The sequence below is a fragment of the Phlebotomus papatasi genome, chromosome 3, assembly GCF_024763615.1.
Source record: "Phlebotomus papatasi isolate M1 chromosome 3, Ppap_2.1, whole genome shotgun sequence".
NCBI lineage: Eukaryota > Metazoa > Arthropoda > Insecta > Diptera > Psychodidae > Phlebotomus > Phlebotomus papatasi.
In genome coordinates, this window is record NC_077224.1 from 47,446,302 (window position 1) to 47,470,524 (window position 24,223).

At 32.9% G+C, this 24,223-nt stretch overlaps 1 protein-coding gene across 5 annotated transcripts in view; it reads left to right on the plus strand.

Annotated features, from left to right (window-relative positions):
- LOC129808023 (fibronectin type-III domain-containing protein 3a) overlaps window positions 1-24,223 on the plus strand; it is a 191,039-nt gene that overhangs the window by 98,871 nt on the left and 67,945 nt on the right. For 4 of the 5 annotated variants that reach the window (XM_055857679.1, XM_055857678.1, XM_055857677.1 and 1 more), the window contains 2 exons: window positions 884-1,465; window positions 22,022-22,224. In XM_055857679.1, the coding sequence (XP_055713654.1) occupies window positions 1,063-1,465; window positions 22,022-22,224 (606 nt within the window). In that variant the 5' untranslated portion in view covers window positions 884-1,062. The remainder of the gene's footprint in view (window positions 1-883; window positions 1,466-22,021; window positions 22,225-24,223) is intronic. The other variant, XM_055857674.1, reaches the window with a different exon arrangement.

The window sequence follows — 24,223 nt, forward strand, 5'->3', positions numbered from 1 at the left end:
GTAATTTTGAATACGTGTTTTTAAACAAAATATATTGTGCGCTGGTCATAATGCCCAAAGCACAATAACTTTTGTTTAGTAAACATGTTTTTGACTTTTAAATGAGAGTGAGTGAGATCTAGATCTAGCCATCTCGCTCATTCTCATGGGAAATTTTGAAAACATGTTTACAAACAAAAGTTATTGTGCGCTGGTCATAAGAATCAAATAATTCTTTGTTTTGAAATCGTCGTGAAACCGTACTGAATTTTATGATACATTAAAAAAATGAATTTTTTAAACTAAAATCAAAGTTTTCTGTTGCAAATTTGTTTACTTGAGTGTAAATGTGAGACACTATAGCAACAATGTTGCTTCAAAGACGACAAAAAAAGCTCTGGTAAAGCATTTTATGGAGTGATTTGTACAATTCTCTGACATTTCAATATTATAAATTTTTCATTGAGAGAGGAACAGTGATCTTGATAGGAAGAATAAAAGTTGCAAGATTTATTAATGAGATGGCACATAAAGTTGGTTAGAATGAGAAGACAAATTTGCTGTAAGGTGATTTCTCTTATTCATCTGTAAATTGATTTGAATGTGGCATTTTCGCGACACGAATGGTATTAATACATAACAGGAGACGGTGGAAGATTGTGAATTAAGAAAAATAGATAAAATGGAATATTAACAATAGAATGAGGAGAGGAATGGGGTGCAGGGAAGTTGTGTAAGAGAAAAGAAAAGAGATTTTAAATGACTCTTTTTTTTATCAAAAAGGTTTTTCACATAAATTAAGAGTTATACGAGAGTGCAAGAGTGTAAAAGAGAAAGAGGAAGAGAGAAAGGGGGGAGAGAGGAGAAAGAAAATATAACACGAAACATAAAAATTTAATTGAAGATTTCAACAATTGAGTCCATTTGTGCGCGGTCGGTGAAGTGACGAAGAGGAGGAAGGAAAGAAGAAAAAAAATAAGAATTGAAAGAAATTAATTGGTAAAGATATATATTGAGAGGTCGTGTGAGTGCATTTGTGTGTCATTGAGTTGAGTCTGGGGGATTGGGAGAGATCAACTTTAGATGACCACAAAAATGGTACGATTGGCAATGACGTCACCAGAGTCCTCACATCAACAGAATAGTAGCAGCAGTGGTGGAAATAGTACGAACAATAATAATCATCAGAGTGGTGAAATAATTCAGCAGCAGCAATCTGTTGCAATCCACCAGAGTCCGCAACAGCAGCCGCCCCAGCAAGGGACAATTGCACATCCCGCGCACCATATGCACCATGCTGGGGCCACAATGCCACAGCAACAACCACCGCCACCGGTTGAGGGCAATGGTCATGGGCTCTTCATTGGACAATATACAGCCGCGGGGGATTTCTACCCTGAACACGGCTACTTCATTCCTCACCATCATCACCATCATGAGATGTGTCCCGCGGCTCATGCACCCCTCTGCACGCTCCATGATTTCGGTAAGACTTACATTTCGTAAACACCTCATCATGTTTCCTTCCTTCTTACTACCCTGAAAAACCCGTGGGGAACTTCTTTGCGGTGCAAAAATTCCATTATGTGACCTATATATTGTGGTATGTTAAAGATGTGAGTGGAATGACACCGTACCCATCCAATATGCACAATGCATTTGGCTGCACATGAATCACATAATACTGAAGAATCCACCCAATGACATCAAATGTGATAGGCAATACTTGGCATATTCTCTTGCCACAGTCGATAAGGAAAATTTCCATTTAGCGTTAGTTCATGTGGGGAAATTTTCCAAGGATATATATATCGTCCAATGGTGGCAATTGTTGTAAATAACATAGATGTTCTCACTAATCTTGCTATAAAATTGTTGGTTTATATCCAATGTGACACCTTTTGCTCTCCAGAGGTATCAGAGCAAAGTACACAGGTATAGGGGAAACTGGGGCACCACCAAACAGGGGTACCACCAAACACTGCGATTTTTTAAATAGGTATAAGATTTCAGAGAATGAGACTTACATGAAATCATAGGTACTATAGGGATGCTTGTCCAGAGAAAGAATGATCCACATAGTTCAAGTAGTTTAGAAATAAGAATCTTTTTTCGCAAAATTGTGAGATTTTGATAATTTTAGTCATTTATATATCTACCTGGAAAATAAAACTGAAATAAGTTACATCAAATTTCACTACACCAGTACTTTCCTACATGTTTTAGGATAATATTTATGTATCTACTAAAGAAATTAATGTTCACATTTTTTTAAAAGAATATAAAATCTATCACAAAACAGAGTTTGGGGCACCAACAAACAGGCAAATTTCTCACAATTGAAGATGTCGCGAGCGTAGCTTGAATGGCAAAATTTTTCCTCTTATCTTTCTTACTCTTCATCTCCCTCTTTGTTCGATTTCTGAAATTTATATCCATTCATGAGATTTTTATTCAAAACTCAGGAGAAATATAGTTACAAGAACCCAATTTTGCATTAAATGATTCTTAATGATTCTTAAATGATTTTAATCAAGGATTGACGAATGATTTCTCGATTTTATTACAAATAATTAGAAGAGCGCGCAAAATTTGAACTTTAGGTAAAATGTTTGCCACGATTTTAGTGGCGCTGCTTTCCAGTCAGAAGTCGAATGTTGTCAAAATGATGAAAAATCCATTGAAAATATGTTCGGCGTGCAGTGCTTTAGTTTTTTGCTATTTTGGTCACTCATTATAAATTTTGCAGTGCTTTTTTGAGAATTATTTGCATTTTCAATACTTTCTTTATAATTAAGAGTTGTGGTGAATGCCCAAAATAGCTTCAATGGGTGAGAAAAACAGGTGTTTTTTGGTGCCCCAGAAAGTGTTTATTGGTACCCCGGGTGGTTGGAAAAAAGCGAAAAATGCATGGTGATACAATTTTCCTTTTTACGGAAAATTGAAGTGCTTCACATCATCCATGTATACATTAATGTGGAGCCTATACCTAAGACTATAACATGGGGTAAGCAACATTTTTCTAAAACTCACAGTTTTCTTAGGAAATTCAGTCAAAATCGCATCTTTCAAAAGTGTTTGGTGGTACCCCAGTTTCCCCTATCGCACAGACAACCGTCTACTGAATGCTTAAAATTATTTTTAATATAAGAATACTCTATGGAAGTAAAAGTATCACTTGAAAATCGTTGAACGAATATTTTGTCAAATTTAAAGGCAAAATAAAAACTTTTGTTTATTACTGAATTTTTGATAACTTCTGTTGCACTCCTTTTCATAAAGAATACGTAGGGTCGAAGAAACACAGAACCCCTATTGACACTTTTCTAAAAATGTTGAAATTTATTTAATGCATCCAATAAAATCTAAGTAATACGACGTTTTTTCATTAATCTGCGTTTTTCGATAAAGATAGGGGAATGTAGGCATGATTCGCACAGATTGTACCTTCAAACGATGTGAATTTTCTCTTTGTTTGCAAAGACCTGACTTACCATTTGTCATCTCGTCTCATGAACTTAATAATTATCGATCTTATGGCTAAGAAATAACGAACTAGCTCTTTGTCAACAAAGAGAAAATTTGCGTTGTTTGAAGGTTCACTCTGTGCGAACCATGCCAACATTCCCCTAAGTTTCCGAATTTCGTATTCAAAACAGTACAGAGTAGGGTATCAATACGTACTGACAAAAGATCTTAAAGTGTCAATAGGTGTTCCTTTCACCCTATGTGCTAGAATGTGTTCTGACATTTATGATTTTCTCTTGAATTTCGATTTTGAAGATGGTTATTGCAACTTTTTCATCCAAAATTGCCTTTTGTTCAAGGGGAAAGTCATTGAAGAAATACAAGACATTCAGCCAAGAAACGGTTTCCGCGTGAAATAACGAAACATTACTGGAAACCCAGGAAATGTAACGAAAACGAGGAACCATACTTGGAAATATGAAAATGCTCCTAGGACCGCGAAAACATAACGATAAACGTGGGAAAAAGAATTTCTTCGCGGAAGAAACTGAAACTGAATAACAGGAAAAATATTTCTCATGTTCCTGGAGGGGAATTCTGTAACGTTCTGGCAATGCCATATGACAAATTGGGTTCGAAACAAATTGGGAGAGCTTTTTCGAAAATGCGATTCTGTAGCTGTGACATTACCATTCCAGCTCACGGGACATTGTCAGATGTCACATAATTGATATATCTGGCAACAATGAATTTCGTTAAATAAATCAACCAAGACGTACTGTATTTTCATAAATTCATCAAGTAAAGGGATTTCATTAAAAATTCAATAAATTGCATTTTCGAACTGATATAATATGACAAAGAAAAAGCTCGAATGGCATTGTCAGGTTTCGAACTCACGAGTGATAATGCCACGAAAATTACAGAATTACCCTACTGGAAACTAGAAATACAAGCCAATTTTGTTTTATTATGAGTTAGGGTAAGTGCTCATAATTTTGGACAGTTTCTAAATTTGGACACTTTGAGGGTAAAATTGGACACTAAAAATAAATTGATTAAAATAATGGATTTTTATTCCAATATTTGATGAAAAATGAATTCTATCTAAATATTTGTTCTTTTTGGAAGATTTTGACACTAAATACGTTAAATTTTGAATATGATTTGAGTTGAAATTGCTTTGTTGAAAATTCAGTGTGAGCAATTGCTTACGAGAAATATGACAGAACTTCGTGGCTTACTTCAGTCTTATTTAGTTTTGGTGAAGTACTAACAAAGTTTGTTCGCTGTTTTTGAGTGATATTATTGAATATTCATTGAATATTGTGTAGATTCACGTTACTGATGATTTGTACATTTGACCTGAAGTGAGATTTGCCTTGTGAATTATATTTTTCGTGTGAAAAATGGGAAATTTTTTAAGACATTCACCAATGAGGTGATGATTCTTATTTTGGACAGGTGTTTTTCTCACGAAATTTCGTGAAGTTTTAGCTTTTGTGATGACTAGGTTGGACAAATGCCTGGAGAAACAAAGGAGCATCATCTCTACGAAAGAGATGTAGCGAGAAATGTCCTGAAAGGCTCCCGGAAAGGTCAGGGAATGAGCGAATCCGCACGTACTTGGAGTATCGAAGTCAACTCACTTTAATGAATGATATGGAAAGTTTCCGGGCTTCTGTGACATTCTACGTTTCCCTTACATGAACAGGAAGAGGACTTGGTAAGATTGGTTCATCAAATGAAGAACAATGGGCATCCTGTTGAGGCGGATTATCTGTCCAAATTTACAGACAAGTTGTAAAAATTAATAACCAAGTTGTCCAAAATAAGAGTCAAATTCACCTCTACATATCAATTCATTTTTAAACGTATTAAAACTAATTTTAGTAAAAATGAGATGATAAATAGCTTGCCAAGTTTCTAAACAATCCTTCTGAAAAGAGAGTAACAAAAAAAGTCAATTAGTATTGAAAATATCGCACTTCAAACTTGGGATATCGATGCTTATATGCAGACTGTCCAAAATTATGAGCACTTCCCCTATCTCCTGGTAAAAAGTGCTAATCGTTTTAGCTCGTGTCTTGGGTTCAAAGTCCTCTTTAATGTCCAAAAACCTTAGGCTGGTCCTAGAGATCTTGAGAATATTTAGCCTATAAAATTTATCACTAAAGGATTAGGGAACCTTTAATAGATAACCTCTATTCAATCATCCTAACCGCGGTGTCACATATAAGATCAATATTAAGATTAATACTTTCTGAACTTCGAGAACGGCAAAAAAGCGATAGAACGTGTTTTATCTTGAGTACAGTAGACTCACGAAAATGTCATCCAAATCATTGAGAGATTTGGGCATCAAAGTCATTGTAAATTCCATAAAAAGCGCTCAATTTTAAAGAATCACGATAAAATAGGAAGAACTACAGCGAATTTGAGCAAATTTGCTTCATAATTAAACTTGTAAATTGTCAAAAAAAAATTTTCGCCCGATTGAAAAAGAGGCGATTGAGCGAGAGTCTACTGTATTTCTCGAACATCTCTTCTGTGTACAAAGTTGGCAACCATTAAATCGCTCGAAAACTGACCGAATTAATGTTGGCATGCATGGAATATTGCTAAAATTGCCAGTAATGTTTAGAAAACAATTAATATGAACAGTAATATCTTACTGATCGTATTATTCCACTAGAGTGTATTCTATCTAACACGTGATTTTTAATTTAAAATTTTGCATACTATTATACACATCTATTTCTGTCTTTTCTTATTCTTCGTATTAAACTTATATGGGCCACCTCGGTAAGGCCTGACAGATCCTAAAGGCCTCGACATATTAAGCCTTAGGTCTGAAATTCCTATAATGACCTCTACACACTAGAGAAATTTATGTCCATATTCCTCTCGTTCAATAATAACCTTCCCGATTTGAGAGCTCTCTCCTGTTGAGGTTTGTCCTTTACCAATTCGAAGGTATATCAGAGAGAACTCACCTAAAAACCTGTTGCAAATTCGAAAGTTTAAACCGACGAGTTACACAAAAGTAAGCAAGTTCATGAAAAGAACATTTACTTTAATGAAATTGCAATTCAAACGTTCTACCATCCTGAAATTCTACTAAACTACACAAAAATTCATTTTTCGCAGCAAACGTTTACGCCACTTTTGTTGATATTAGACGATTAAAGTGTCAAGAATACCGAAATTCGAAATAGCAGAACAATCAGCGCTAAATTGGCGAATACGTGAACTTGCACTTTTCAAATGAAATAATTACCTATTTCGTGAACAAAAAGGGTTTTTCTGAAGTGTCTGCAAATGCTGCAAGAGGAAACCCCGGAAATTATGATTTTTTGGAGAGATTTTCTTATTGTTTTAAATGGGAAAGGAGAAAAGACCAAGAATAAGAACAAATCCTGCACTCAGGAGCAACTCAACAAGGTTTTGGAAGCCTTTCGTCGCGGTTTCACTTACGCTATTTATCTCCAATTAGAAAATTTCCCTTGTCTCCATTTGGATTAATATGTTGCCAATAGAAGCATTTTACGCTTGCGTATTTTTCTTGTATTTAAGAAGTTTTCAAATTATATCTAAAGAATTTTCACTAAACAGTAACATTCTAGAAGGGTCAAGGAGCAAATTTATGTCATTCTCTTCAGAAAAAATATGAACTTAATGTGTTGAATCTTCTGTCAAACTTAAAGCGTCTGGAAATGGTTTTGAATTAGGATATTTTCCCTAGGTTTGGCTTTGCTTTAAAATGACTTTGTCTCTTCGAAAGGTTATTACTGAATGGTGCCAATCAGTTTTTGGGGATTCATACTGACGGCAGGGACTTTAGTCCTGGAATATTAAAATATATCTCCCTTTGATTTATTAAATTGAATTTGAAGTAGTTTGATTTAAAATTTTGCTACCACCATTCATGCTGCCATTGCCGTCTTATCGCAGATTCTAACCTTTATGATAAAACGAGGTAAAGATTTTGTCATAAAATACATTATTGTTAGTGATTAGCATAATGTCATTGATCTTTTTAGAACCTTCTCAGTCATAACAAACCTAGACACTTAGTAAATCCCATATCTTCACTATACAGAAGATTTTTAAGTTTAATATGCATCTTTGGTCTAGCGTTAACAAGAAGGGTAATCAAAATATTTCCCGTTATTGTCAAAGCTATTAACATCAATATGTTTGCCTTGTCTATTTGTCCAATAGCAAATACAATCTAGAGTGGATCCTATTAACATTTAAATAAAACATGAAATTGTAATAATGAAGTTTCCTAATTTGAATAGAATGACTTTTTTTTGACTGTGCTAAAAGTCTAGATATTTCGCAATGGGACATCCAAATACACAAAAAATTCTACTCAAAATCGAAAGTATAGCTTGAAAAAGAAAAATGTTGGTCAAGGATTATGTGAGGAAGAATATGTAAAAAATAATGAGTCATATGTAAAATTAATTGAGAATCTGACTTTTTGATGGAACAATTGCAATAAATTTAGTGGTTTTTTTGTGGGTTTTGTGGTATAAAAGTGTGGTATATGTATGAATTGCAGGAAAATTTGTTGTTGTATTCAGGTGCAACATTGAATGTGACAGAAAATTTGATAAATTGCTTTTGAAGGTGACAGGAAGAAAGGTATTTTTTGTATGATATGTATGTTGAGTGGTATCTAAGTTTTGATAAAATGATTTAGTAGTGTGTAAATGTTGAATTTGTGCATTATGAATAATGGAGATAGAAGTGAAACAATAAGAGTAAAGAATTTATGCAGAAACAAGCAAAATGTAATTATGAAAACCCTTTTGTTCGACACTTAATTTTTATTTATTTATTTATTCTCTTTCATCATGACATCGATGGTTTGTACGTGATGAATAAATTTATTCCATTTGGGAATTGTTTTACATGTGTATAGATTTATTTTGAAATGAATACCTTTTCAACTATGATTTGATAATCGAATTCCCCGGAAATTTTGGATTGACCTTGACCCCATTCAAAATGTGTCTGAAATTACAGTGTCAGGAATTTCATTCGTCGTCATTGGTTTACATCTGTCTCAAGTGTTGAATGTCTTGCAAATGGTACTACAATGTATAGTCATAAATATTGTTTATATTTATATAGCAATTCTCTCGATATTTCACATACTTAAACTATACGAAGATGTTCCATCATCCTTGTAAAAAGAGATACTTCATCCACCATTCCCTTTACACTTCTTTTTATCATCTTCTAATGTATCACTTTTTGTCTTTGATTTCTTCTTCTCACTCTTATCATGTTATATAATGATGAACATGTATCGCTTATGTGATGAGGCAAGGGCAAGAAAAGGAGTCCTTTGCCATTATTCTAAGCACATCTACTTCTCACACACAAGACATCCAAAATAAAAGAAAAACTTTAGGTGATGATAGGGCCGTTTCACATGTTCTTTTAGGAGTGTTAATAATGTCTAATAATTAACTATTTTAATTTTAAATAGAAGTTTAGGATTATTTTATAAATCGATAGCTCAGAATATAAAACGAATAAGTCGCGAACATTCATCTTTACAGAAGACCGATTTCAAATTGAGATTTACATGCCGAGTATAGGATTTTTAATATTTGATACCCCTATAACTCCGGGAATAGCAATATTTCCTGTATAATATTCACATGGAAGGTAAATGGTATCAAGGACTACCCGAAAAGCGAGAGAAAAACGTATTTTGCAAAAAATCTACTTACTCGACTTATATTTTGACAAGTCGAAATAGTTTCATTTTTGGTGTTTTTTCTCTAATATAATAAATTATCTATTGAAAAAAAAATTAAATTAAAATTAAAACCCAAGATCTGATTATTTAAATTTTATCATTTCTTGTTAATTCGAAATATAATTGTAACATTAATTTCCCAAAATTACTCAAGGCAAAAATTTGATAGAAATTAATTTGTTTAGTTTTGTTAAGAAAAGTCTCTTGTCTGTTTTGCAATGATAGAAAAACCGTTTCGCAGACAAGTGGGACGAATAAAATATTACTAATGCATATTTGAGACGCTCAGAGCAGAAGTGGTCTCCTTTGTATGCATTTCCTTATTGAAACAGTCCACTTCTGCTCTGAGCGTCTCATTTATTAAAGAAAAAGTTTTCAGAAAATCCTGATTGGCCTTTGGGTAATTTTTCTTACTCTAAAACTGCCCCATTTTTGACTGAAGTTGCCCCGCATGAAGGGATTTTTAAGCATTGCGTCACTAACGGACTATAATAATGTACAAAGATTACGGTTAATAATTTTAAAGTAAATGGTCGACAAAAGTTGGCAAAAATCCAAGTAGTGTAGACATAACAGCGTTTTGTGCTATTCCATATTTACTACTGCCCTAGCCTCCTCTAAATTGTTTATGGGATTTACAAAAGGGATGGCAAAGTGTCCCTAGTTTTGCAAAATACTCTAATTCGTGACATCGATACTCTATATTTAGAAGTGCTTTCGTATTTTTTATCGTTTACCGGCTCATAACCGATTTCAAAGGATTTATAGATCATTTGAAAAATCGTCCAAAATATCTTAAAGGTAAAACAAATGATTTTTCAGGGAAAAATTATCAGTTCATAAACAGTTCATTACCTGTTCATAATCCATTGGAACTGGTTCAGACTTGTCAGAAATTCCAAGACCTATGCAATGAGCCCCAACATAATCCCATTCGGTTGGGAAATACGCTCTCTATAAGCAATATAACATTTGACTTTGAAAAATGATTATTAGGAATGATTCAGCGGTACAGGGAGTTCCGGCTTAAGTAAAAATGGACAACAACAATTTGATATGAATTGCCTATTAGTGAGAGCTAGTTTATAAAATTATTTTTGAAGTGAGCTAGGTTTTTCAGGATAATCTGTCCTTCAGGTTTGCGTCGGAATTTGTTGATCAAATCCTATGAATCAAATACACAATTTCACAAGAGCTTTCGACATTTATCGTGTCTTCCTCAGTGGTTCTTGGTTGGTCTTTGCTTTAGGATTTTTGTTACTAATTCCTCTACTTTCTTATGCATCAGTTTTTTGAATTTGGTTAGGAGAGAATTTTCTTCTTTCTTTTATACACAGCGAGCGGACTAGTACTCCTATAGGGGGCTCCCTAAAGTTGGCGCTGAAAATAAATAAATAAAAATTGACGCAAAAAATGTTGTGTATACATCACGGCGTTTCCGTAACTTTTTCCAATGATATCCCCTGCAAGTTCGCAATTTTTCGGTGTCACTGGAGTGAATTCGCGGAGTTTCTTTCAACCCCGAGCATTTCTTTCAAAGCGGAACTCCCTGTATTTTCGTAGGGTAAAGTGGTACAAGTTGGACAATGTTACAATTTGGGCAGGGCTTTTTGTCTTGATAACTTTAGCACTTCATTTTTATTTGTATATTTTTAATGCTTTAGTTTTATAATTTGGTTCCTTGTGCTTAAAAACAAATTTTGTACTGTATTTAGCAAGAAAAAAACCATGTCCAACTTGTACCGGCGAATTGTCCAGTTTGTAACACTAATTCCAAATTATATCACTTTATACCCTATATGGATGAAATATTCGCCTAGTAACCTCTGAAACGTTATCCAAAATTGTAAAAGAAACACTGCTCTCTCTATTGAATTCGAGCAGTAAAATTCTCGAAAAGTCTAATGGATATAAGTTAGAAATTGCTTCAAAACATCTCTAAACAACAAATTCATTTTCATTTCACGAAAATTTCAGAATGTACGGGTCTATTAAAAATTAAAGTGGTCTAAAGTACTTAGGCTACCTTAAATATTTTCATAAGGATTAACCTGAGTCGCCTAAGTTTAGTACGATAACAGGAAATACTAAGCTTTGATTCTGTTTATCATCTTTCTGTAAATTAATTTCACAGCCCAATATAGGAACATTGGTATGCCTGAAAAGATCCCATCCTCTCCTATAAGAAATAATCACCATAATCAGAATGGGACCCTTTTTATTTGGCCCATCGTCAAATGTTACTATTTCTTTTATAGTATACATATGTCCAATATCCATACAGTAATAGGCCCTATAAGAACTTAGTAGTGGTGTGATGAGAGTAAATTTAAGGATGGGCCCTTTATATCTCACTAGTCTGGATTATTATTATTATTATTTTGTATTCTCATAACTTTTTTTCATGTTGTCTTTGCTTTCTCTTCCCTCGGGGTGTTATACCCATCGTTAGATAGATAAATAGTTTGTCTGTGACTTGACTAGACTTCGAAGATGGGGCAGAAAATGTCTTTAAAAATTATATATATATATAAAGTAAAGAAAACGACACGAAGAAGAAGACAAGAACCATCGCGCACACTTCAAAGGCGTGTTCTCCTCTCTCAAGGAGGGTTATTCAACTCTAACCCATCTCGATGGTGTGTCACTTGATTCGATATGGGGTGAAGAAATTCTCAACACTTCGTTTTTCGCTTCTACTTCTCTCCCTGAAAATATATTTCTTCTTTTTTTGGGTGATTTATCTTAAATATGGCTGAAACAAGACAAAATCCTCTTCATTGTGAAAATATTTACATTTTCGATATGATTTTCATCCTTTTGATACTTTGCATCTTGTTTAAATTCTATAGGAGACAGCAGGGGCTTTCTGGACGTACATTTTGTTGATGATCAATTTTAATAGTTCTCTTTTAAATAATTAGTTTCGAGTTACTTAGATTAATAAGACCCTTTAGGATTCAATTGAAATTATAGGGGCACAAGTTTTATAACCTGTTTATGGAGAAAGGAATAGACAATAAAGATATGCTTCTTATATATACTTCTTGACATCTCGATTAAAGGACAATTGGCAGAAATGTATAGGAGCTGGCCCAACCTTTCGCCAGAAAAGGTACAAGGCTCATCTTGTAGGTACTCCTGTCAATTGTCCTTTGCATTAAGGGATCTGATGTGTTCTGTAGGGGTATTCTGTAACAGTCTGACAATGTCATATGACAAATTATCGTGATATGAATCGGAAGCAGAACAATATTAAGAGCTTTAATGAATCTAAGAGATATAATATAAAGAGCTTTATGATGACCATGTCACTTATAAGATAAATATTAAGATTAATACTTTCTGAACTGCGAGAATGCCAAAAAAAAAGATAGCAAGTGTTTTATCTTGCCTCTCTTTCGCGTTTCGCTCGAAAACTGTCCGAATCACAGATGGCACGCTTGGAAAATTACTCGAATTGGCTGTAATACGATTCAAAAAGCAATTAATACGAACAGTAATATTTTACTCATCGTACTACTCCACTAGAGTGTACTCTGTCTAACACATATGATTTTCCATTTGAAATTTGCATACTATATACCTCTCTTTCCTGCTTTTCTTAATATTAATATTAATCTTATATGTGACACCACGGTGAATTTCTCAGTGATTGATACGAATCGCATTTTTGAATAGTTTTCCCGAATTTACCAATTTAATTTGTTTAAATTTGTCATATGAAATTGTCATACAGATACAGAATTCGGATTTTTCTACTGATCCCGTGTTCGATTCCGACTCTAAGTTTTTTTATATTATTATTTTCATTTTTTTTTAACATAGCAATAACTTCAATTTTGCGATATGTTGTTTCTTTTACATTTTCGCTTCATTTTCTCATTTTATTTGCAATGGATAGAGGGAAGTGGGGCACATTTGAATTGGGGCAGCTTTAAAATTGGAGTTTTTCTCCTATTTTTAAATGGAACTCGACCTTACCATGATATAATTTAGCTCGCAAATCAATTGTGAACTCAAATTACATTATAATAAGTCTCAAATCCTTTTAAAAATGAAAGAAAAAGTCCAATTTCAAAAGTACCCCAATTCAAAGGTGCCCCAACCTCCTAATCTCCATAAATAATTTAAAAATGCAGTGAATATTGAAATGTCCACTAAATTGATCGGTTATTTGTTCATCAAAACGCGTTTCTATAAATAACCCCGCTCTCCTTTACATTTTAAAATATTCTGAAGGTTTCTTTCACTGAGAAAAAAAAAGAGGATGCGATTAACTTTAACACTTTTTAGGTGTAAAAATATATCAACATTTTTAAATATTAATTTGACACCTTTTTAAGGGTATTAACATGAAAAAGGGTAACTTTAACTCCTAATACACCTAAAAATGGTAATATTTACACCGATTTCGGATCAATACTGCAGGGTAAAATTAACATTTCAGGAATATTATTTTAACTTTTTCGGATTTCTGTGTTTGTTGAAATCCCTGTATATTGGTAGAAACTTAAGTCAGTATAGGCATAGGGTAAGTGTGCCAAATTTCGGCATAGTTGCATGCAAGCGTCAAAGTCTCAAGTTTGAAATGTGATATTTTAAATACAAATTGACTTTTTTCTATTCTTTCTTCTGAAAGAGTGTTGCTTGAAATCTTGTAAAGAGTTTACCGTTTTTATTTACTCTAAAATCATTCTTAATACATTTTAAAATGAATAAAAATATAGACATAGCTTTGGTGTCCTATTTCGGCCACCTTCATTCTCATAGTTCCTTGCCCTTCGGGAATTCTTCAAATGTCTTTTTTACGTCATCTCGTTTGTCGAAGCTACATTTTTTGTTATTCTTTTGCATTGTATAATCTCTAGAGTATGTAAAATCTAATGGTTCATGGAAATTCAAGGTGGCCAAAATTGCAAGCTGGCCGGAATTAGGCACACTTACCCTATAGAATTTTGAAGTAATTCGCCAGGATATGGTAAAATTTTGACGTAAATTTCTCCCATGTGTTGTAGCCATTAGATTAGATTTGTGTCTGTTTTTAGTGATATTTATTACCATGTTGTTTTTTCGGATATACATATTTTTAAATATTTTGTTGTGATATATTGTTCGATAAAGAAGAATCGAAAGTCTTATTTATGAACCACAAATATGTTAAATGTTATTTATTTAATATATGTATATCATTCATTTTGTTAAACTATAATAACTAAATAATATGACTGTGATTTCAAGAAAGAAAACAAGAAAAAAGTGCTTCCAAACATCGCAGTATATTGCATGAACAAAACGATTTATATTATGACACTGCAGAGACAATAAATCAGTAAGAGATTCTAGATAATACTGGTTGATATAAATTAAAATTGTAAAGCAGTGTCAATAAATCATTTGTGGAAAAACATTAGAAATCGCGGTGGTGTTGATGTGCAGTCCATCCGCGTGATTTTACAATTAAAAGCAGTTTCGATTAATAAATTTTTTCCTTCCCACATTGCTGTACATATTTCTCGATTATAGTGTTTTGTCTCTCTGAATTAGTCATTAAATTAACTGGTTGCAATTAATAAATTTGCAACTACATGAATACGTATTTTTCCTGATATTTTCAACAAATAATTATTTTAAATTTGCCAATTGTTTTTGCAAATCTGAAATGATTTTTTTTCAACATATAATTTTTTTGTACAGAAAAAAGTGAAGTGATAATTAAGTCTTGAAAATAACTACATTCCTTCTTTGTAACTAATTATGTAATGAAAATGGGTGTATGGACTTGTAATGTCGAAGATAAATTTATAATTTAAAAAGTAATCAACAGGACAATATGTGCAATAATGGTGTAATTTTCACTGCAGAGACAACAGAGAATTTTTATAGTGTGTCTGTCCTCATTAAATCAATTTCAGTTCACAATTCTTCCAATCTTATTGCAGATAATTAAATTTAAAGGCATTACGTCTTCCGAGGCAGAGAATAGAATGACTTTAAGATGGTTGGTATAAAAAGGAGCACGGAAGATCAGTCAAAATGTACTTTTTTTTTTAATTAAGAAGGGTTTTTTTATTGCTCGAACTTTAAAGTTATACAATCTACATTTCAATAGGGGAAATTGGGGCACCATCTAACATGGGGTAGCATCGAATACCAATTTTTAATTCTGAACTATTTGGATTACGACTATAATATGAATTCATACAGGACTCGTCTTCTGAAGTCTGTTATCTAATTAAAAATTTGCAGTGTCCGGTAGATCTCGTGTTCGGTGATGCCTCAGTTTCTCCTACATCCAACCTTATGGATTCGAGACTAATACAGAATACACCTATTATAAATCAGAAATATTTCATGAAATCATAATTTCACATGCCTTTTATCTGCCCGGGATAGATTTATACAAAATGTTCGGGAAGAAAGCGAAGTGTATTTTAACTAAATAGAATTTTTCTGATCTAAAACGTGTGCATTAGGGATCACTTGTTGATAGAATTTTGATAATTTGAAGATTCGAAAAAAAAAACACTTAGTAAGCAAATTAGCAAAGTTGATTAATACAAAAGTCAATACAGTCAGTACATAATTCAAAATGTTTAATAATGCCTCTGGCACACCCTTTAGCTCGGTATAATTTCATGAAACCAAAATTGGCGTCCCTTTCTTTCTCAAAAGATTTGCATAAGTCTATCCCACTCTATCTGTCTCATATATTCAACTGAATTAAATTTGATATGATGTTCAATAGAAGAAGAAGAAGAGTCCGAAAGAATGAGACACACATATGCAAAGCATATGAGAAAGAAAGGGATTCGAATTTCGACTTTATGAAATTTTCCTGATCTACAAGATGTGCCGGTGCCATAAAAAAACACAATTTTGATCAGTAAAAAGATCAATTTTGATCAAGAAAAAATTTGAAAGTGATCAGCAGGGGAACTCTAACAGTATGACAATGTCATATGACAAATTTAATTTTTTATCTATTAAATTCAGAAGAACTAATTAAAAATTCGATTAATATTAGTTAGACAGAGCTTCATAGAACTCTCATCAACGGCAATTCGATGCTCTTAGAGCTTTAATGTTGTCCTGCTCCTGAATTTACTACGAAAATTTGTCATATGACAATGTTATATCGTTACAGAATTGCCCTACAGTAATCTTATTATACAAAAGGCACAATATGATGATGCTTTACATCTTTTTTTTAATTTTATTTTTTTTACTTTGCTAATCATGCCAACAATATTTCCTGAACCCGACATGTTGATGGCAATACTCAACTGGCATGCAAGTAATAGAAAAAATCAGATGAAGCTTTTAACTGCTAACATAATTCAATCGTAAACTTTTAGTCGCAAAGGTTTAACTGAATTTAGTATATGGGAATCCTTCACAGAGCTTCGTACAGAAAAAGATGTCCAAGTTTTAAGATTTTTTTTACTGAATGTTACACAAGCCGAATCAATTAACTATACCTCTAGGGTAACGTATGGTATTTCTGGACAAGGTGCTTTTCGGGACATAATATGGGTATTTTGGAACACATCATAAATCCTATAAATATTTGTTTTCTAATTATATTTAAGTTCTATATGAAATATTAAGGTCTTTACGTATCAGATAAACATAAAACTTCTGAAATTTTATTTAATTTAAAGCGTGAAATACGCGTGAATTGTGAGTGTCCCGTTTCACTTTTTACAATACCTTCAGTGTGATCAATTTTGCAGATGTCAACACAAACAGTGCTTAGTTTTTTTCGATTTAAGTCACTTTAAAAGTGAAAATTAAACAAAATTTTTGTGAAAGAGTGAAGTTTAGGACTTCTACTTAAAGGTAAATAATCAGGCTCGGTGAAATTTATTTGCATAATAGCGACTTTTGTCTGTCCCGAAATACCCAACTGTCCCGAAATATACCACTTTTATTTCTTTACATTTTTTGCTATTTTGTATAAAAAATGATGCATTTTTCAATATTTTTCGACGAAGAATCTTATTCTGGATAGCATAATGAACTTAAATATTTGTATCAACAAAGAAAAAAATTATTTGAGAAGTCTTTAAGCTGTTTGAATCTTGAAAGTGCTAAAAAAAAGTGTCCCAAAATACCACACGTTACCCTATATCGAAAAAAAATCTCTTCTTAGGTTTATAATCCCACCTCATAAAATTCCTGGAAATCTTTGGCAATTTTTGCAAAGCTTCCCCGGTTTGCTCAGCTATGTACAAAATTTGTCCACTTAACCCTCAGTCCCGGGATTAGGCACATTTTTGGGACCGAAAAAAAAAACACGCGAAATGGTATTATGCATCGACAAAATTTGCGTAAACCGCAGAAGACTTCTTTTGAATAAACCATTTCTTTTAAATAAATAAAAAGAGTGAATTGTTTGAAAGTAATGCATTGACAAACAGTACTTTTTGGACACAGTTCTTGAATAAATTGATAAAATATTAAAAAAAAAAATTATCTTAATAAAAGAAATATAAGCTTTATTCTGAAAATAAGACCAATGTTTTAAAATTTCCCACGTTACAAAATAGAATAAAGGTTTTTCAAGGTCAAAACTTGATCAGGTGTAGAGAGTGTATTTCTGAATCGATTTGGGTAAGTTTGGGATTAAGATTGTGTTGCTAATTAACTATATTAGATTAGGTAAATAGTTCGAAAGTACTCTTGTGGTATAAAGCATATGTTATAACTTCGAGCATTCTGCAAAGCTGGCATGCTTTGTCATAGTTTTGAAATAAATATGAATTCTAAATTGCATTCTTTTCTTGGACTTCTCCAATTGGGATCATGAACCTCTTGTTGCTTATATTTATTTATATCAAAACACTGTGCCTTCTCAAGAATTGTTTGTATCTTTCTGGCGATTTCTTTTAATCGGATTTTTTTTCTTAAGTGTTTATATCTGCAAAAAATCATCAAAACATATGTGTATAGGTGAGGTATCCTAAATTTCAAAAAAAGCATCACTAATTTTTTTTTAAAAAGATTATACCTTCTCACTAAATATATAAAGAAAAGAACTTTTATATGATCTTTTCTGTATAGAAACGATTTCACGATATACCATATGAAATCGTGCGGTATAAGTGTTAAAAATAAATTTTTCAAAATGAAATATACACGAGTTTTGAAAAGTTTTATATCTGTGCTATATAGATGGTTGTTGTACATATGAAAAAAAGTATGTATTTATGCTCTCGGAAAGTTGATTGTCCTCTATGCGTGTGGTAACCTTGATTTTGTGCTTTGCCACTGATCCGCTATGTATATAATAAAAGTACCTAATGTAAATGTCTCTCTAAATGAGCAAATGAGGGAGACGGTGTGTCAGAGTGAGAGATGGTGTGAGTATATAAGGTTGCAGTGTAAATAAATATAGAGAATTTATTTATTGCATTATATAGAGGGAGCCCAACAAAGTTAATCGTCGTGTCACACTCACGAGAATTGCAATGACATTCGCATTGTAGAAATATTTTTGCAATACTTTGTTGCATTTTTTTCCATCGTCTTCTTTCTTCTTTTTATTTATTAATTGCGTGTACTTTTTAGTCAATACACGGTAGAATGTTCAGATTATGTGGACAAGGATAGAGAAGTCAGACTTACAAGAAGTGTTTTTGCATTCTTCAATTTATTTGTATACTTAACCATGGTAATGCCAAAGTGCTGAGAGAATTAAATGAAAATGCAGGAAAATATTGGGAATGGTAATAATTACTTCTGGTTTTGTTAATACTGATGAATGTGAATTATTTAAGACGTCTAAAAACATTAAAAATTTATTTATGAAATGTGATCTTTTTTCTCATTCCATTCCTTAGGATCGACTAATAAAGAAAAAAAAAACACTTTCTTATATATTTTTAACTGCTCGAACTCCACGAGAGAGCAGTTTCTACAATCCAATTTTTTTTTCCAAATTCTCACCATCCTGGTTGCTAAACGGTAAGAGATATTGACTTTCGGTTTTCGGCGACCCCTCCATAAGTCAATATTCTCTAATTAACTAAATTTTTTGTTCTTAAACTCTTAAATTTAGGGTTTTTTTTTTGAACATCTGGAACGCTATAATCCTGTGTGAATTTTAGTCTAGGTTTCGTAAGGATCAAAACACTGTTTCAGCTCTCCCTAGAGTCAATCATGACATTGCATTGTCTTTGGATAGAGCCATGTTCAGCATTCTGGTCTTTCTGGGCTTCTCCAAGGCTTTTGATAACATTCCTCACAATCTACTCTGTAATAAGCTTCAGAGACTTTTTGGCTTAGGATATCTGCGCGTCTAATTTCGTTCTACCTTACCCCACTTCAAAGGTGCCCTACTTCCTCCTATTTTTAATTCATTATGAAGCGTTCTTAATGAATATATATTTTTTTAAACGAATAATGAATGACAATAAAAAGTATTGATGACATTGATGGTTCAAAATGATAAGTGATACGTACCTCTGATATATTCGAAGATTGACTTTTATAGATTCGTATTCAAATTAGCTGAAATTCTTAGTTCTTTAGATTAACATGAGCAGGTTTATAGTCAAATAAAGATAAAGAAAATATTTAGAATGGCATTTAAATGTTTAATTTATAATACAATAATAAAACTCTAAAAAGCATACTAATCTTGTTTCGAAAGCTAAGGTTTAAGATTTGGCAATTATTAAAGCTGAGTGAAAACAAAATACAAAGCTTATAAAAGAAAAATCATCAATTAAGAACAAATGGATCACCGATGCATTACTTTTCCTTAAAGAATTCTGGGGTTAAGATTAATTTTACTGCTCGAACTCCGCGGAGAGAGTACATGGTCTCCATGTACTCTCTTCATGGAGTCTATGGAGAGAGCCCACTTTTCTCAACATATCTTCGCGTTTTAGAAGATTTCTGACAAATGTCATCACACTGTTTGTCCGTCTGTCTGTCTGTCCGTCCGTCCGGCTGCCGCCTGCTCTAGAGGCCAAACGGTTAGAAATAGTGACTTGGAACCTTCGGGGTACCGTTCCAAAACCATATTTTTTGGGATTGCTGCAAAACACGTCATGTGATTTTTTTTTCATTTTCGAATATGTTTTAGAGCAAAGATGTGCAAGAACCGTTGAAACCGAATAAACGTCAAAATAAGTTTGTTCAAGTAGCGTTTTGATCATTGACGTACAAGTTTCTTTTGACGTTTTTTCGGTTTCAAACGGTTCTTGCACACCTCTGTTTTAGAGATTACCCAGGCGGACATTTGAGCATGTACGAAAATACCATTCAATCATTCCTAATAACGATTTTTCAAAGTCAAAGGTTAAAAAGGCTCTGAAGAGCGCATTCATCAACCGAATGGGATTTTTTTGTACTCGTTGGAAAGGTCTTGGAATTTCCGATAAAACTGAACCGGATCCAATCGGTTTTGAACCGGTAATGAATGGGTTCATAACCGATTCTAGTTTTTATCTGAAATTCAATTATATTAATCTAAAAATATTTTGAGAAATGTTTTGAGTGATTTATAAATCGGTTCAAATCGTTTTATGAACCGGTGATGAACCGATAAGTAATTTTTGTTCGAAAATCAATTTTATTCCTCTTGAAATTAGTTTGTGGAAACTTACGAATCGGTTTAAATCGATTAAGAATCGGTAAACGGTAAATGATGCGAAAGTTCTTTTAACGAGTTCACGAGTTCGAGCACTTTGCAAAACCTGGTATGCTTTGCCACCCCTTTCACTTGTTATTTTGATAAAATCTTGAATCTTGAGAAAATATTTTTCAATATGTTTAAACTTTTTTTTAATTGTTTGTTTATTTCATTTTCCCAAATTAATTTATTTTACAACCACTTTCTATTCGAGATAAAGTTCTCAATTCAAGATAGGGGAGAGTAAAAGACTTCTGAAATATTTTTGAAAAAATGAAGAGCAACTTTCTACAAATTCCAAAAATGTGAAACTATTTCTAAAATGTTTAATTGCATTTTAAAATCATGATATTATGCAGCAAAACGTCAATTCATATTTGCAGAACTTTTAGTTAAAATGTGGGAATATGGTGGATATTTAAAATTATTTTATTGCATTATAAATAATTGCAATGAATTTTTGAATGTACTTTTTTTTCTCTTTGACATTTTCCCATTCAGTTTGTGGTATTTGCTCATATATTAATTTTTAGGCTATTTGTATTTGCACAATTTATCTCAATATACAGTTTGTTGTGTAGAGGGGATTTTTCGTGGCATATGATTAATAGCAAATAATATTTAAATTCACCTTCTTCACTCAATAATTTATGGTTTTAGCCTTTTAGGTATGGTTTATTCTTCCCAAGAAACTGACTAAGACGATATGTGTTGGTAGATTGTTTTTTTTTCTTATTGTCATTCCAAACATTTCTTTATGATACACTGTTCTCTCAATTCCCAGATTGAAGATGCTTTTGGGACTTGGTAGAGGGTTAAGAGCATTTTTCAAAAAGATGAAAAAATGTCTAAAATATAATTTACGAGATTTGTTTATTGGACAAATGAAATGATATATACTTTTCTTATTCTGTCGGTCATTTATTGTTCACATTATTCCTTACGTTAGGTATAATGTAAATGAATTATAATTGAAACATTAGTAATACATAATGTAAAATGAAGTTGTGTTAAGTCTCACTTGAGATTTGTTTATTTTTCTTAAATAAATACAACTAAAATTGAGAATTTTTGCTCCTTCTTTGAATTTAGGGGTTTTGAAGATGGTTAGGATACTAATTGTGAGATGTTTTCTGTGTCCTCTGCAGGTCCTGTGACAGTGCCAATGGTGTCCCAAAGTGGTTCACCGCCGATTCCAATGCCCGTCCAAGTGCCGCCCGGCCACCTGATGCAACAGATCGTCGATGAAAATGGCACTCTACGTCATGTGATATTGTCCACGGCCCACAATCAGCAAATCCATGGACAGGGAAGTGTGCAAGGTGTCCAGCACCATATTCATGGCCATTATGTGAGTCCCTTTTCTCTTATTCTTATCTCTCCATATATTCGGATGATATCGAAAGTCTTATATGGCCAATTATACGTGTTATCCAAGTCACTTTTTCCTCCATAAGCTTCTGAATTAATAAACATTTTCAAGGGCTATGGATTTTATTGTGTCTCGCACAAAATGTAAATATTTTGTTTTATGTGACAATTTTCATATGAGACACATCATCTAAATACAATAACATTGCATCTTGTATCGTCTTTCAACAAATAATCTACTATTGTGAGAAAGTTGGTGAGAACGAATAACCACAGAAAGAAATTATGTAGATAAAGTTTTAAAGTTTCAATATAAACTTAAAAGCCAGTGATATGCCTAGATCAGTTTATAAAAGTATGATTCTTACATTGCAAATTCGGTTTATGGGCAAACTTGAAGCATTTTTCTTATTTGGAACCACCGCTAATTTGCTTCAATTTGCACAAAAAATATCTGAAAAACTTTAAAGTCGATTTTATCATAAATTATCAGAGATTGAGGTCTCAAACTTTACATTGCTTTAGAGTCTACTGATGATTGATAAGTGCGAAATTTCAATTGAGAATGAGAAGAAAATGGACTGGAAATGCATATAGTAAGGTGGGGTAACTGGATCGTTTTCCGTAGAGTGCTACTTAAACGCTTGTTCTTGGTCTGATGAAATTCTTTTTTACTTCTTCTGAATTCATAGAATTATTCACTGTTTCATTCAGAAACATAATATAAAAAAAATATGAAAAAATATTAAAGAAAATTTATAAAATAATGATAATACTGAAATAAGTCAGCATGCACTAAGTGGATCGCCTTTTCGTTAATTCACTTTTAATTAAACCTTTGGATTTAAAATACTTTTTTTACAAGGAAAAAACAATAAATGTTTTCAATCAACCAGCTGTCATTAACGAAAATATCACTGGTAGAAAATTTTAATGAAGAACCCAGCTGGCACAAGATTGAAATGAGTCGATTACACTCACTTATTTAATCGATAAAAAGGGACAGATAATCCTAACCGGCTTATGTAGGTGAGATTCTTAACGTGAGCTAACTCGAAGTGCATGCAAATTCGATTTAGAGCTGAAGTTGGGGGACTCTATTCAGTTATCTTGAATCAAATTCGTGAAATTATACAAGTTTTGTATTTGAACCAAAATGTCAAGGATTTGGATGAACTGACAGAAAAGTGTTATATGGGTGAAATGTAGACCAGAATGTTCTCTATAATTTTCCCATAGAACATGATCTCATCGATTACTCAGAAGCCAAGATAAGCGAGGTTTTTTGTTTCTTAACTCGTTTTTTCATCCAGAGTGCCCCAAGTGTTCATTTGTTGAACTTCAACTAAATCAAAGAATTGTTGTATTTTGCGGGACTTTCCATTTAAACCCCTATTTTAAGTGTCTTGGTGGAGTAGAGGCAGTCAAATTGGCATCTGAGTGATTTCAAAGCGTTATTATTGGAAAAATCAATTTTTTCACACTTAAACGGCAAAATCGGAGTGATAGCGTAGTCTGAGTGGAAAATGATGTATGGACGAAATGTAGAGACAAATGTGCTCTACAATTATGTTGAAGTAATCATCAAAATCGGTTCAGCGACAGTCGAGATAATTGAGGTTATGTGATATTGAAATTGGTTTTTCGACTGTGGCGCCCCTGGTGTTGGTCCCACGAAGTTCAAATATTCTAGAAAGTTGTAGCATTTGGTGAGATCTTTCGTTTAAGCCCTCATTCATCAAAATCGGTCACATAGAACCGGAGATATGATTTTTTGAATTTCGTGAACTTTGACCTCTCATATCTCCGGTTCTATTGAAACCACAGCGCGCATACGCACCATTTTGGAAACGTCCTAGACTGGACTACAACATACTAAAATTTCATTAACTTGCACAATGCCGTTTTTGAGAAAAGTGACTTTGAATTTCGATGAATTTTGACGCTATCACAGCGCCACCTATGGTGACTTTTTGAAC